This window comes from Cibotium barometz, chromosome 14 (genome assembly GCF_041138505.1).
Source record: "Cibotium barometz isolate CiBa-2024 chromosome 14, ASM4113850v1, whole genome shotgun sequence".
Lineage (NCBI taxonomy): Eukaryota > Viridiplantae > Streptophyta > Polypodiopsida > Cyatheales > Cibotiaceae > Cibotium > Cibotium barometz.
The window spans coordinates 16,224,814-16,241,893 of NC_141059.1; the positions used below are offsets into that span (position 1 = coordinate 16,224,814).

At 38.2% G+C, this 17,080-nt stretch overlaps 1 protein-coding gene across 1 annotated transcript; it reads right to left on the reverse strand.

Annotated features, from left to right (window-relative positions):
- Window positions 1-14,440: 14,440 nt before the first annotated feature.
- Window positions 14,441-15,947, reverse strand: LOC147631712 (peroxiredoxin Q, chloroplastic-like). The gene is made up of 4 exons (XM_086808223.1): window positions 15,591-15,947; window positions 15,162-15,299; window positions 14,986-15,075; window positions 14,441-14,863 (listed from the first exon to the last, which is right to left on the reverse strand). Exons 1-4 carry the CDS (start codon window positions 15,789-15,791, stop codon window positions 14,645-14,647), a joined length of 648 nt encoding a protein of 215 aa, XP_086664349.1. The 5' UTR covers window positions 15,792-15,947; the 3' UTR covers window positions 14,441-14,644.
- Between the last annotated feature and the right edge of the window lie 1,133 nt (window positions 15,948-17,080).

Sequence of the window (17,080 nt, forward strand, 5' to 3'; positions counted from 1 at the left end):
AGAATCGAAACTTACCTGTAGTGCTGGTGAACGCCTATGAGCTGAAAAATGGAGGTTCAGACGTACCTGAAATGCATTTTTTTGGCCCGAAAAATTTTATCCAGATAGACAGTATAGTTGCCTTGTACCTTTACTCCTTGCGAAGAAAGCTCCTCAATTGGAGTTCGTTTGCCAGTGCTTCCCGAAGAGCTCCTAACAAGGGTGTAGTAGCCAACCCCAAAGGGAAAGAGTAGATGAAGCTCTTACCCTCGTACCGCTTCTTGTGCTTCTCTTGTTTGTGGCTTAGCCCTTAAGCATGAACCAAGCTCTGATGCCATGAAAAGATGCAAGGGAGAAGAGAGCTTGAGCTCTTGCAAGCACACATACACACAGTCACACAACCCTAGAAGAGAGCACACAAGGTGAGAGGCTGAAAATTCTTCTTCTTCTTCACACAACAAAAGAGGTCTACAAAGAAAATAAAGTGACTAACACACATAATAGAGTATACACAAGCGGTCCATAATGTGAACATGCTAAGAGGAGTGGGTAGATGTGGACTAGTCGGTGTAGTTCAGTTGTAGAATCTATGGCGAAGATATGTCGATGCTAGCTACCAAACCTGGTAGTGATATAAATGTTGAATGGTCATACAGGCGCCTCGTGACTTCTATCAGCTTATGTTTATCTTGACATCTCAACACTTATTTGGGGCATGGGAGGATGGATAAATTTGGCACTAGATCTTGTAAAAAACATTGATAGGCAATGTTTTTGAAGCTTAGGTAGCAACAAGGCTTGATGGAAGCAACAACTTAGGACACTTCAATTTGTAGCAGGGTAGAGAGTAAGCAGGCATCCTCACCTTGAAGAGATAGTACGGCCATATATATAAGAAATTTAGCTCGAAGGCTTAAATCACACAAGGTGATTCCGTGTAATAATAATTGTTGTGAATGCAAATGCACATAAGAAGAGTTGTTCATGGTGAGAAAGTAAAATGCATGTAAGAAGAGTTGTTCATGGTGAAGATGACTCAAGTTTTTTTGGAGCTCTAAAGGTTTAAGGGGCTAATTATCAATAGCTTATAACCTTAGTAGGTGGCCAATTACATTAACATTGGGTTGTTTTTATAAAGGCATTATTTTTTCCTTTGTTTTGCATCAGTGCCATTATTATTATTATTTGTGTTGTCAACACTAGAGCCTAATATATATATGCACTCATGGTAGTGTAACTATGCAGTCTTCTTATTGTGGGCATAAAAAGGGAAGGGACTTGAGGGATGTAAGGGGATGTTTTGGATAGTTTTACACTGAGTAATTTTGTCTCCTTAACAAGTTTACAAGTGACAAGTGTTAAAAAAATAAATGCCCCCTTTTTTAGTAGTGCAGGGTTCCCACGATTAGACCACTTATTAATAAGATAAAATAACTAAGCCTAAATCTATTTTAAGATGAGGGCCAACTAGAGGCAAAAGGTGATGTAAGTTTGTGAGGAGACAAACTTAATGGGAGGGTAGGAAAAGGTGATGGCAATGTAACAACAAATTAAAAAGAGCGTTGTTCTTTTTTTCCTTGTGGGCAATAAAAATAGTAAATTTTTTTGGTCCACTTTTTTTGGGGGCATAGTGGAGAGACAAAGTTGAAAAGCAACATAGGGAAGAAGAAAAGATCACATACCGATTTTAAAAAAAGCTCTATATTCTGCATGTTTTTGAAAGAATATTTTCCTAAGGTTATACATCTTTATTCCAAGTCTTACAAAACGAAGGTTGTACAATGCATAGTGTTTTTAAAAAATGAAAAAGAGTTTCTCACATTATCTCTTGTTCTAATTCAAAATATCAAAACATCTCCAATTATAGATTTGCAACATCATATGTATGGGCTTCCTCAAACCATAGTTTGATTCTAGTCATTTTATAACGGATTTGCAACATATTTCATCGTGGCATTCTTTGTTGTTGATATGACCTTCAATGGTGGAGGAGACACAGTTCACTTTGTGTAATGGTATAAATCAACAATGCTTAAGCATGTTTCAAAGCCTAAGACTATTGGCTTCAAGGTTTTTCCATACTTTGTGTAGTAATGGTATAAATCAACAACGCTTAAGCATGGTTCAGAGATTGAGACTATTGGCTTCAAGGTTTTCCATACTTGTTAGAGGGTTCAACATACCAACAACAATAACCAGATTTGATAAAGGTATTCGGGCCAAATTTTGTATGCTACCTTTTGCATGAAGATATATGTGACTTGCATTCTAGAGAATAAGAGAGCTAAAATTCTATTCTTTAGATCCCATCAACACACTTTTCCAAATATTTCAAGTGTTAAAGGACTCAAGAGACCATTTTTAATGTGTAAGATGAAGAGGGAAACATAATAAAGGATCCTTAAGAGATAGCATCAAAATGGGTCTAACTTCTAGGTAATACTCTCAACTTCCCACAAAGGCGATAAGAGAAACATTTTAAGCTAAAAGCTAGCTTTTATGGATCATACCATAGACTAAAAGTCTTGATCAAGCTAAATGGATTGAGAGAAAAATAGAGGTAGATGGGGAAAGAGAAGACTCCACGATGGGATGGTTTTTCTATTGAATACTTTGTAGAATTTTAGGCAAGTCCCAAGGACCAAGTGACTTAGATAGTTAACACAACCTTTGAATGTGCTAAAACAGGTGGCATGTGACAAAGTCTCTTGTTAAAAATCAATATGCTCCATGTTTATATTCTTGCCTAAGGTAGTTGTCATTAGAATTAGTCCACTTCTTCAAAGTTATGTGTCTAAGAATCAACATGGTTTCAAAAATGGAAGTTCTATACTTGTCAAGATTTATTCTATAATGGTAGAAAAGGAATTATCTATCTAGTCAAATAAAAAATGGGTCATGGACTACAATTGGATGTTGCAATTGAACAGTATGATTCTCTAAATAAAAACCATCTAACCCCAACTATTCTCTCCTTAACTACTCCGCTCTATCTTCTCTTCTATGTAACTAATCACCTCATAGATTGTTGATTCTCCCACTAACAACGCTTGTAATGGTTGCACTACACTTGTTACGATTTGTCCATCCATCCTTCTGTGGTTAATTCGAGATGCCTAAATTACCACTATGTTCGTAGCATGGCACTTGGGTGATTCCCAATATTCCATGTGTAGGACATATGAAATTAGGGATGGCTGAAACTAAGTGTTGGATTTAATGCTTATGTGATGTTGTGTACTTTTAGCATGTGTTGCTAATTTGTAATGTGTTTGAATGGACAACTAGTGTAGGTTGGTGAGATTGACGAGCTTTGTGCTTGTAAGCCAGAATGGCTGGGACATGATGGTGGTGATATGGCGTAAGCTATTGCCGAGACGATTCTCATTTTTGGTATTTAGCCGTAGTATCTACTATGAGATTTTGTATCGTTGTTGGCCGCCCACTTTTAATGCACTTGGGCGTGGACCTATTGAGCCGTCCGCTTTTATTATACTTGGGCATGGACTTCTTGATTTTTGTTGCACGTGAATGGCTAGCCCTTGGGGTTCTTTATGTAATTTTCCTTTAGTGGTTTCGATAGGAAGAATTTATCTAAGCTTGTGTTAAACGGAACCCCCATTTTTTTCTGACATGGGATCTAAAAATACTTTTTGAAGAATAATACATAACTCACAAATACAACAAAGACTAGTATATCAAAAGTGGATGGCCAACAACGATACAAAATCTTATAGTAGATACTACGTCCAAAATACCAAAAATGAGAATCCTCCCGATAATAAATCATGCCATATCACCACCATCACGTCCTAGCCATTCCAGCTTATGAGCACAAAAATCAATAAGTCCACACCTAAGAATAACAAAAGTGGGCACCTCAATAGGTCCACATCCAAGTATATCAAAAATGGGCAGCCAATAACGATACAAAATCTCTAGTAGATACTATGACCAAAATACCAAAAATGAGAACCGTCCCAATAATAGCTCATGCCATATCACCACACCATCACGTCCCACAACCATTCCAGCGTATGAGCACAAAGCTCGTCAATCTTACTAACCTACATAGGTTATCCATTCAAACACATTATAAATTAGCAATACATTCTAAAAGTACATAGCATCACATAAGCATTAAATCTAACACTTAGTTCCAGCCATCCCTAATTTTATATGTCCTACATATAGAATATTCGAAATCACCCAAGTGCCATGCTATGAACATAGTGGCAATTACGCATCCCCAATTAACCATAGAAGGACGAACAGACAAATCGTATAACAACACTAGTGAAATTACTTATGAATTGTCTATAATATACTAATCTCTGTATAGTGCTCCTAAGTTCTATCTTAGTGATGGGCCTATTCATAAAAACGAGAATCACTCTGTTCACAATTGTCTATAATATACTAATCGTATAACAACACTAGTGAAATTACTTACTTACTTATGAATTGTCTATAATATACTAATCTCTGTATAGTGCTCCTAAGTTCTATCTTAGTGATGGGCCTATTCATAAAAACGAGAATCACTTTGTTCACAAGTGAGAAGCCATTCGTCCCACAAGGTCTCTAGGTTCTCTAGCTCTTTCTTGACTCTTGGGCAAAAGCGTAACTTCATACCACTACACAAAACGAAATATTTCCTAAGATCTTCGTAACACACCTTGTGCAATATGGCTGTTTGTGGTTTGGGACCTCTTCAATATCCACTGCAAGCAAAAAACACAATGGTCTCTAGTACTATTTTGTCTACTAAGCCCTAATGTGTGGCTAGTTGAATGGCTAAATGGCTAGGTTCTATGTATTCTAAATCGTAGATGTTCATACAAAGAGTTAATTTCTCTTTAGCTCCCTGCTCACTCATTTCTCCCTCGCCATCACTTGGTTCCCATATAACGTCTTCTTCTTTTGGGGTTTCCTCACTAGCGCTCTTCTTCTTCTTCTTTGGATACTTAATGTATACGATATAGGTGTCTCTAAGTAGGCTCTTAACTACCGATATCTTTGCATTGCATGGTAGTTCGTCTACTCGTGCTAGATTCTAAGTCCACTAGTTAATTCCTCGCTAAAGCTCATTGCTAATTTACCCTTTTGTAACAAGTGCTATAGCACTCCTGAGATGAACGCACCAAAAATGACCCACTAGACTACTCTCTCTAAACAGGAGTTATCAGCCAGCCAAGTATTAGCCTGTTATTCTACTAAAAAAGTAATTTATATGTTATTTTCTTACATTTAAGTTCACTTACTTGCATTGTAATGTAGTTCAAATATTGCCTCCAAACATATTGCATAAATAATTATGTTTTTAATTCTTTCTAGGATAGCATTTAGACTAGTAGGGTGGACAATGCCTTGTTCAGATAGTAGCTTCTAAAGACTTTTCATATGCTCCCTAATATTAAAGCCCAAGGCAAATCATCTTTAAAATATAAAGATAAGGATAGCAAAAAGATCAAGGGCTTCCCCTCCACTAACCACCTATGTTGTGGATAACCACTCTTAACCTAAAACTATATCTTAAAAGGAACTAATCTTGTTTTAGTCACTTAACAAGCATAAAATCATTCCACATACATTAATGTTTCAAATTTTGAATATTTTCATCACACATACACAAACACTTTGCTTGAGCACTAGGAATAACCCCATGCTACTCAAATGAACCACATAACCTGCTTATTATATAACAAACTAGCTCCAATTTACAAAGCATGTACCCACAAATGGAATTAAAACAACCTCAAACTTTACATGCCACAAGAACTCATTAAAAATAGCATAATAATTTTAAAAATTATATTAAAATTAATTAGCTAACTCTACTTATTAGCCCTCCACTAAACATATAATTATATTCTTTTTACATTATAACTATAAAGAATATTCATTATCTATTCAAAACCTTTAACACATAGATAGAACATAGAAAATAAACCTAAGTTTGTTTTTAACCTTACTCCAAATTCATTATATAAATATTAAGTTTCTAAAAAATATAATAAAAAATTAAGAAAAATAATTATTTTCTATTAGAAAGACATTTTGATGATTTCTCACTCCCTTGACACTCCATAAAATTTCTAAGAACTACCCTTAGTTTTTAGACCAAAAATAATAATTTACTATTTATTTAAAAATATTTCTTCAGTTCTAGCTAATAAAATACCCAATAATTCCATAATTACCCATAGTAAAACAAATCAAAACATGCTCAAATTTTTTATGTGAGTAAAGCATGACTACATACTCCTTTAATATCACCATTAAGAAAAATTCTTCAATTAATTGCTCCATAATAATTAAATACTATTTTTATCTTATTTTTAAAAATTAAATAATAAATACAAAATAACACCCAATAATTCTTAAAAATTCAACATAGCATTTATTCAACGTGTTGTTTCTTTTTTTAGACAAATTTCAAAAAATGATAAGATAAAATTAGGGTTTCTCTCTTAACTTCCATTTTGTACTTTTTAATTAAGTGGATTAATTAAGATATTAAACATGTTTGATTAGTGATATGACTTATGAAATTAACACATTATGATGTAACACAACTTTGATAATCAACATTCCCTTATTTGCACATTAAAATCTTAATAATCAATAATTATGGCCATTTCAAAGCATAATTAATAAAAATATCTCTAAAAAACACTTGATTTGGTGCATGGTTGAGAGAAATAGTGTTTCCAATGCCCTTGCAATGTTAAAAACATCCTTTGTATAGCAACCTCCTGCAAAGAATATAAATACTCTCCCTAATCCCTCCTTGATCCATAATTAAACAAGATTAGGTATAGATAATAGAGAATTCCATTGCTAATTAGGGTAAGGAAGGCATGTAAAGCAAGAAACTTAGCCCAATTACACCCAAGAAGCAAGAACTCAGCCCCCCACACCTCTTTTTCTCCACGTCTCCTTTCCTGATGTAACTAGCCATTTCACTTGAAAAATAAGGACTTCTTCACATTCACTTATGTCCTTTCACATCTCTAATGTCTGGGCAACCCAAAATTTAGTCCAAAGCACTCTAAATGCATATAAAGAAGGTATTTATGCACACTTCTTCATCCCCCATAGGATCCTACATCCCGTCAAGGCCTAGCAACACCATTCCCGCCTCCTGGCACTTTATGAATTTTATCCATGAAACTGACGAAATATACATCAAAATAGCCCAAAAATGAGCTCAATGTCCTAAAAATAGAGATAACCTACCAAAATGATAAAAATGAGAAATTTTCTCATACTTTTTAATTTTCTTGCTAAAAAATAGCTAATTTTGCTAATTTTACCCCCAGAGATTACTAAAAATTTTGGTAAAATTACCGAATTTTGCTCAAAAAATATGTAAATTAAGCCCCAAAATAAAGAGTTATCAGAAAGAGCACTCGCCAACCTGAAGATTGCCATTCCTTGCCATCAAGGAATATGCTGACATATATAAAACATCTCCATAGTACCTTTGAATTGACCCATTATATATGCCAATCAAACGAAGGTTCATTGTTTGCCAAAGAGTTCCAGGAAAGCCGCGCTTGTGATTACCATTTCATCTACAAATTTTCTTACTTCGATCATAGCCTCTGTCGACACTCTCAACAAACAGTAATAGTTAATCCTCACCACAGTTTGTGATCCTCGATCCAACAATAGTGGGCCATTGTGTGCGGTTCTTCAAGTTAAGTATTCTTTTTATTAATATCCAGGATGATTATGTCCACAACTATAACTATGAGGGGATGCACTCCGACCTCAACAAAGGGTCTTATGATAGTGGAATCATATACTACTATCATCGGCTATGATGTCTACCCTCGTACATGCAAGCCACTTTTGAAGATATGATTGATACCAATTTCTAGAGGTCACTCTATTTTCTTCGTTGAACCTTTCATGTCCTCCCCCTAACAAGAAAGAGCCGCTATAAAGAGTATCTAGGGCAACATGTCCTATGGCAATAGATTCTGAGTATTTAATCTCCAATAGGTAGGGGGGATGTTAACCCCATTTTGAGGTTAACCTAGCATAAGAGAGATAGCCCAATAAGTGTCATGAAATGGCACTATAAACATTGTAATTATGAGAATGGCTGGCAATGCCACAAAACTGTGTATCTTATAATCATTTAGTTCATCTTTCATTAAGTTTTGGGCACCCAAGTGTGAATAAGGCCTAGTTGTATAAATAACAACATTCTCATAATGCAAGACAAAACCCCCATTTGTGCCAATTGACTCCAGTCTTATCTTCTTGCTCTCTTATGTCTATGGTGTGAGAGAGAGAGTTGAGATGACAAAGAGCTTTATTCTTGGTGCATGTTCCTCTTATGCTTATGTTTATGAGTGTGAGAGTAGAGAGGAGTGAGCGTTCTTATATGAAGAAAGGCAACCTCATGGTGACAGCTTGAGGAGGAGGAAAGGGAGTGGAGCTATCTACCACTAGCATAGCTTGAAGTCTTCACAGATATGATCTTGGACTGTCGGCAAGATCCCCATGACATGTTAAGATAAGCATTGTCCATTGCAATAGGAAAGGGATAGTGTATAGGCTATAACACAGCTATAGCAATATGTTGCTTATGATCCAAGTCCATAAACACATGTTTAATCAAGGTAATCAAGAATTAATCATAGTTTTATCAAAGAAGGTTACTGTGAGCAATATAAGATTGAGGTGGCTGCTACAAATGATTATTCACAAATTGGATGCCACCACTAGATTTGCCATGCTGGAAAACCTCTGAGTGTTGATTGAATTAGGTCGAAACACTGGGAATAGCTCACCATTGCGTTTTCCACCAAAAATGCAACTTCTTGTTGTTGATTTGGCAATGGCGGTAGCTTTGCACGTGTCCTTTTGAACCATTGATGGGGGGAGCTATACACATGTCCTTTTTTTAACCATTAATAGGTTGCGAGACAGTGTGCCTTTAAGCTAAGGAGAGGGCGGCTTGGCTAATCATGGTGTGTGGAGAGAGCAATCAGTCCTCCCACTGCTTATGGGTGGAGAAGAAGCAGAGGCAAAAGCCCTAAATAATAATAGAAAGTAATAATCACTAATTAATCTCTAATATGATTGATATAAATGATGAACAAAGATTAAATAAGCATAAATACATAGAATCTTAGCTCTGATATCATGTTAGAAATCCATGGTGACTTAAACAAGTTGCTAATCAGAAGGTTTAATCATGATAAATGAAGAAGTGAAAAGATTAGGACTTAAGTACACATGATAATGCATAATAGCAAAGCAGAGAGTGGAGAAAGACTTTTAAATATTCATTAGATGCTATCTTATTTAGTCTTGGTATAAAAGTAATTAAAAAGTGATTAAGAGATAATCACATCTATCTAATCCAAAAGTTGCATAAAAAAGAGCACCCATTTCCTAGAATGAAGTGCAACCTAAGACCCTTTCCACACATGCTATGGCTGTCCTAGTGGTGTGGTCATGCCTAAAAAACTTGTGCCAAATCATACCTTTAAACCATAGAACCATAGAACCATAGAACCATATGTCCATATTCCCAATGTCTCATAGTATTTTTGTGTATTATTTCAACAATGATGAAGGGTCCATGCCACTTCCATTTTCAAGCATGAAAAACCTATACATCGCCTAACACTTTCTATGTCGCATCGACACGTTACCTGCCATCAAGGCTAACCAAACCTTTCCCATCACTTTGCTCTGTATTTAATTGTGGATTGGTCCTGAACTATACCACTCAACCTCCATCGCCAACCTCATGCCGTCTCTTGGACCATCCGCACCTTAGCTTCACCACCCGACTTGGGTGACGTGAGGATGTGGTCACACCATTAGAAAGGGATACACACTTTCCCTACCCGCCAAGTACTTGGAAGAAAACAGCTACACTGCTGGAGACATGAGAAAATGCTAGTGTACTTTCCCTTGCCCAAACTCTTGGATGGAGAGCTTTTCCCATCCCAGTGCTCGCCTCAGAGTAAACCGTGAGAATGCAGTTGTCGGGTAGGTAGTGGGAGTGTATTTCCACCTAGCTCCATTATAGTTGTAGGCACAACTATGCACAAAGTTTGCTGGTATACATCAAACAATGTAATAATCTTAACTCTCCAAGAAAAAAGATGCCCAATTAATGTCGAAGAAAGCAACAAAGAGAGTCGAAGAAAGCAAGGAAGTTGACACACACATGGGCACATCTTCTACCCATAGCCCATACACAATGATACCTGCATATTTCACTAGGGTATCACAATTTTTCATTTCTCGCATCTAATGCACCAAAGAGGGTCGAAGAAAGCAAGGGAGTTAACACACACATGGGCACATGTTCTACCCATTGCCCATACACAATGATACTTGCATATTTCACTACGGGTATCAAAATTTTTCATTTCTCGCATCTCATGGCACATACAAGTAGTGGGGTTAGAGAAGTGCATACACATGGGCACACCTTCTGCCCATTGCCCATGCACAATACCTGCATATTGCTCAACAATGCCAAATCCCTTGAGCCACACCATAGAGGCCACCTAGCTCCATTGTAGCTGTAGGCACAAAGTTCGCTGCCAACAGTTGTAGGCAGAGCCATGCCTTAAAAAATGTAATAATCTTGACTCCCAAGAAAAGGGATTTCCAATAAATATCGTAGAAAGCAACAACGAGAGTCAAAGAAGAAAGAAGTGGAGTTGGAGAAGTGCAGACAGATGGGCACACCTTCTGCCCATTGCCTATGCATGATACCTGCATATTTGTACTATGGGTAGTATCACAATTTTTCACTTCTTGCATCTCACGGCACACACAAACACATGCACCTTCAATGAACCTCCTCAATGCGAATCCTTTAGGTACATCTTTGGATGGGGAACAATGGTGGCAAGCCTTGCCCATAGTATGACCTATTGTTTGGAGAATCCTTGCCCTTGCATGTACTTCCAACAAAGAGCTTCAATGCATGTACTCCTTCCCTCAACTTTAGTTCATTACCAACATACCCTCGCCCTGACTGACATTTTCGGCACAAAGAAGCCTCATCTCTTAGCATCATGCTGTGAGATCATGACATAATCTTATGTCATGCTATGAAGTTCTAGACCATCATCTCCCCATGCCAATCATTCCATGGTGGTCTTGGTGCTTATTGTGCCAATAACAGGGTGGAGACTGCTTCTACAAACTACATCATGATGAAGGGTCTACACCTGGCATGAAAAACCTATATAAGGTCTGGTAGGCCAAAGGCCATAGATCTTGTACAATTTTGTGTACTATATAATATACTAAAGATATAGCCCTCCTCTCTCTCTTCTCTCTCTTTATGTTGATCATTCTTGCATCAAGAGTAGTACTTAGGGTTGAAAGAGGACTCCCAGAGCTTCTGCATGTTACATTGGTACCAGGGCTTCAGGCTGATTTTGATAGCATTGCTACTTACGTCCCACCAACCCTTACTACATCATGCATGGATGAAACTATCACCCATGTCTTCATCTTAAGATGGTGTGGTGAGACTAAGCAACATTGTTTCAAAGTTTTAGGCTTAGCAAGGCTAAGTGCTATTGGTGTCCTAGAAGAAGTGCATAGGTCCAAGGAAAGTAAGTCAAATACCCCCATAAGCTAGTTCGTGTGAGGCAAGACCCAAGGGAAGGGTTTCATAGAAGTCAGCAGTCATTTGGGGCTACCAATGGCTTTTATGGAGCAACTCCAAGGGACGATGATCATCCAAGGGGTGGAGCCAAGGGTTCCATGATCAACTTTAAGAAGAATGACCATTGTTATGTTCAGGTACATGACAAAGAAGACAAGGGGACAAAGTGGAGTAGTCACAAAGATCTCAACACTAGATCTGAAGTAGATTAAGGTTTTCAATTAAAAGGTTGCCATGCAAGAAGAATTACAATGGGAGTCCATGAGGAGACAGAGGGATGTTGGAATCCTGTCATCAAGTTTAGCAGGAGGGGATGTCACGTGCATACACATGGACATGCCTAATCTAAGGCTAATTCTGATAGGTAGCACATAAACATCCAGATTAAGGCTCTAGCATACACATAGACATGCCTAATCCAAGGCTAATTTTGATAGGCAGCAGATAAACCTCTAGATGAAGGCTCTAGCATGGGTCTAGATGTGCACAGAAGATAGCCATGAGGGCTTAGATCTAATCGGCCAGATTTATGAAGGCCTATGGAGCAAGCAGACGATATATAGACACATATGGGATTTGTCCTCTGGTCGACTATTGGTCGGCTAGCTTCTTGGGTATATTCTGGGCCTACAAAAAGTTAGGCCATGATTCATTCTCGACATCTCACTCCCACTTGGGGTTTGGTCATGCATTGGACCAATGAGCTATAGATAAGGTCTATAGTCACCTTTTGGTAGGCCAAACGACGCTATAGATCTTGTACACTTTTGTGTACTATATAATATACTCAAAATATAGCTCTCCTCTCTCACTTCTCGCAGTTTATGTTGATCATTCTTGCATCAAGAGTTCCTAGGTAGTACTTGGGGCTGAAAGAAGACTCCTAGAACTTCCACATATATTACACAAGCAATATTGACAACCCTTTTTGTAAGAAAGAAGCAATAGAGATAAGTCTCCTTTAGAGCTTGCATATGCCTATCTATGTAGCAAGATGCCTCTACCAATGGGTGACCTATTCATGATTATTATATTATAGTATGATGCCTATCATTGGTTGGTTCTTTTTACTTTTGGTTATTGATCGTTCGTCGATGACATGAACAAGTTTGTGTTTATTATAAAAATGTTGTAGATTCATCCAGGACCAAGTGGGATGCAAAAAACATAAAGAGTATCTTCCTAGGGTACAATATGGAGTCAAAGGGTTACAAACTATATGACCTTAAGGAAAGGAAGCTCGTGATGTGGTGTTCATGGAACAACCTCATTAGATGGAGGAGGTGTATTATCGATAACCCCTAGGATTTGTGATGCTTGGTTTCAGAATATAAGGTCGTAGACTTTGGAAGCCATTATACGGGCTAAAACTGACCCGTCAAGGTTGGTTTGTTTGGAACGACACATATTTTGTGAGTATTAAACTTTTGAAAAGCCTATCGCGGCGGGTGAAAGTTTGTATATTTTCTCCGAGCATGATCATGGTCCTTTATGTATATGACCTCATTTTGATGGGGAACCATGAGAACATACTAAAGAGATATTAAGTTCAGAGTTTGAAATGACAAACCTTGGGCTTTATCATTTTTGCATGGGGATGAAGATCTAGTAGGAGCTCGACTACATTTTTTTTCTCTCAACAAAAGTATGAAGGAGAAATACTAGAGACATTTAGTATGGTTGAGTGCAAGTTAGTGCGCCCCTATGGAGGTTGATACTTCTACAAAAGACACTTTTACACTTCTAGATAGGAAGGAGTACAAGAAGTTGGTGAGAAGCTTGATCTTCTGGTGTAAACATGGTCGAGAACATTAGCTTTACAATTGGCACATTAGAGTAGGTTCTAAAGTTAGCCCCCATGAGAACAATTAGAAGATAGGGCATGTGTAGGGTTGACCTTGACTTGATAATGTGACTCATACTGACATGTGATAGTAGAAAGTCACTCTCTAGTTACTATTTTTCACTTGGGTCTAGAGTTACCTCATGCATTAGTAAATATTGATAAATATCAACCACTTTCTTCTAGAGATGGTGAGTACTTATTTGAAGCAATGTGGTTGAAGAGAATTTTAGGGGATAAGGGTGTGGGCAACAACCAAACTGAGATGATGTGTGACAATCAAAGTTACGTGGCAATTGTAACTTTGATACATAGAGATACATTATCAGTTTGTGTGTGAGCTAATCTTGGATAGAGAGGTCCGAGCAATGGTCTACTACCCACACAAGTGATAATTACACAAATATCTTCAAAAAGGCTCATGGGAGAGATCTATTAGAGTGTTATCTTCATAAGCTCCGCATTGGTAACAAATAGGTAGTTCACCTACGACGGACATTAAGGGGGGGGCGTAGGAATTCAATGCTCCTTATCACTAAATTTTAACAAAGTTTGTTATTTAATTGTTGTTGTATAAGAGAAATTAGCCTACAAGCCTACTCTTCATAATCACCCTTGGGGCAATGTACCAAAGCAATGCTGGAAACTTTTACTATTGAAGAAAGACATTGAATTAGTCAATTTTTAGCCATTAAAACACAATCAAACCCAATTATCTGTAGGGCATTTTAAACTTTATTAGGCCTTAGTGAAGTCTTCAAATTTGCAAGGTAGTCTCAATTACTTTATCTAGACAATATTGTAAAGTGGCTTCATAATGTCCTTAAACATGAATTGTAAAAACTGGCATAGATTATTATTTATTTCGTTTTAATCAAGTTAAGTGTGAATCACATGACTAAGTATTCATGCTAGATCTTGGTACATGCCAAGAAATTAAGGTGTGAAAATATGAATTGGGTATTTTATATGAGGATACATGGAAAAGGTCTTCACACTGGGTGGGGATTAAAAATGTATGCTTTAAAAAAAGAAAACTAAAGGGGAAAGAGAGCCTGCATGGAGTTGGCCAATGATTATAGAAAAAACTACATACAATTTTTCTTTTATCTTTTGTTCTTTGTGGTTTTTGGGGGGTGTGGGTTAGAGATAGATTACATGCTTTGCAAGATCTTGAGAGTTTCATCCACATGCTTCTCGGGTTGGAACTGGTTGTTGAAGACGAGTTGGACCACTCCTTTCTTGTCTAGAACGTAGGTCTGCCTTCCTGGCAAGGAGCCAAAGAAATCACCCGGGATGCCCCACTCCTTCCTTAGCTTGTTCCCCTCATCGCTCAGTAAAGTGAAAGGGAGCCTATATTTCTTGGCGAAACTCTGCATTTCCATAATAATAATAATATAATCCATCCCCACAAGACACATACAAAAATCATTGCAATGCCCCTTGATTTAATTTAATTTTTTTCTCCAGTGAACCATTAATGATGGGCTCTTACCTTGTGGGAATCCGGACTATCACCACTGACTCCTATCACCTCAGCTCCTGCTTTCTTGAACTTCTCATAAGAATCTCGGAAGGCACAAGCCTAAATAAAATAAAATTAATTAAATGCAGAGAATTCAAGGGCAGCAGATAATAATAATTAAGAGAGAGAGAGAGAGAGAGAGAGACCTGCTTTGTGCAGCCCGGTGTCTCATCGGCTGGGTAGAAGTAGAGCACCACTGGCTTGCCCTTGAACTTGGACAAGGCGACCGTCCTGCCGTCCTGGTCCTTTAGAGTGAATGGAGGGGCTACATCCCCTTTGGAGACCTACATTGCATTCACATAATAATAATTTCACCCAAATTAGAACGGAGCATCCATGGCATACAAATTAGGGGGAAAAAAAATACGATAATCGATTTACCAAAATCAAGCAATTTGCAAAGGAGGCAAAATACAAGGGATAATCCAAAGGAAAAAACACACATCCAAAGTGAAATTCTGAGCAAAATCCTTTCTAAATTTCCGAGGGACGGAAGCAAGGAGCAGGGTGCCCGGAAGAGAGAGAGAGAGAGAGAGAGAGAGAGAGAGAGAGAGAGTGAGCGACTTATGAGATACCTTGCAGACGGTGAGCTTTTGACGATGAGGGTGAGGACGGGAAGAGAGAGAAAAAGAAGAGGTAGAAGAAGCCAACTTGGCGCCCAAGAGCTGTGGGGAAGGGAGCTTGAGCGAGGAGGAGGTCTCTCGTGGGCCTGCTTTCGAGCTACAAGAGGAAGAAACGGTTAGCGAAAATGAGTTGGAGAGAAGAGAGGAAGCCATCGCTGCTGCTGGATCAAGCAAACAAGGCAATCGCTGCTGCTAGATCAAGCAAACAAGGCAATCACGCTCTCTTTCTCTCTCTCTACTATACCTACCTAAGGAAGGATAAGAGGGAAAAAGGCAAAAATCTCAGCCACACCCCGATCATTCAGTACTGGTTCAAAGGTCCTCTACGTATCATGGTTCTTTTTTTTTTTTTGAACGATAAAGTATATATATTAACTATTGAAAGTCAGACCACCAACATCTATCACACCCATACCTGACTTTCTCACAACTTGCCTGCCCAACAATTGCGTTTACTCCCCGTGGGCAGTTGGATGGGGCAAAGACCCCGCGAGGTGATGGGTGGCTTGTGGGCTCTAAGAAAACGCTGGTTTTTTACATGGGATGATGGGCTGCGCACCCATGGGCTGAAGAACACCTTGTGTCATAAGGAACAGTGTGTATCCCTGCCCCGTAGAAGTGTTTCCCTTTTTGCATCCTACTACACACTTTGTTTTTGCCTTACCACCTAAAGCCATGGGAAAAAAATGTAGTTCAAGTCAAGAGCTTACCTTAGCCTTGCCGAAACACGTGTCGTTGGGTCTTGCCTTAGAGCGGCAAACTACAACTTCCCTGTTTGGGTGCATTAGTTCGTCTCTCTCGTCTTCACTCCGTTGTTATACCAGAATGCTCCTTTGCCAAAGGCTTGAAGGGAGAGCTCTCTATGTCTAGATAGAGGCAACAAGAGATGGTCCTTCACAACAATTCTCTCTCACAAAAGGTGGGAAATGAAGGGGAAGCTAATGCAAGAAGACAATCTATAATCAAACCTATTCAAACAAGCATCCATCTAGTATATAATCAAACCTATTCAAACAAGCATCCATCTAGCATGTAAGCATGCAAGCAAGCAAGAAGAGGGAAGAAGGGGAGTTGGCACGTAAACTATTGCAAGGGAATGAATGTGTAAGAAGGGGAGTTGGCACGTAAACTATTGCAAGGGAATGAATGTGTATTGCTTATTGCCAAAAAAGACTTAAATGCAAATGATTAGTTTTCATAGTAGGCCGACCAAACTTAAAAATGGTCTGAATTCTATTACTAGTCTTAAGTAACTATGTACATAGAGGCTGTAGACTTTCCCTATTTGACATTAGCACATGGTACGGCCCCACTTTATATGTTCCAGCACCGTCTTACAAAAGATAAGTGCATGTCGTCTGAGTGGGTAAGATGGAAAAGCTCTTTAAGGTAGGTCCGACAGGTGAAACCATTTTACCCTACAAAGTGCTTAATATACCCCT

Coding starts and splice junctions, on each gene's coding strand:
- LOC147631712 (XM_086808223.1), bottom strand. CDS start 15,791: ATGGCTTCCTCTCTTCTCTCCAACTCATTTTCGCTAACCGTTTCTTCC. Junction 15,076..15,161: donor CACCGGGCTGCACAAAGCAG/GTCTCTCTCTCT, acceptor TATTTTATTTAG/GCTTGTGCCTTCCGAGATTC. Junction 14,864..14,985: donor ATAGTCCGGATTCCCACAAG/GTAAGAGCCCAT, acceptor ATGGAAATGCAG/AGTTTCGCCAAGAAATATAG.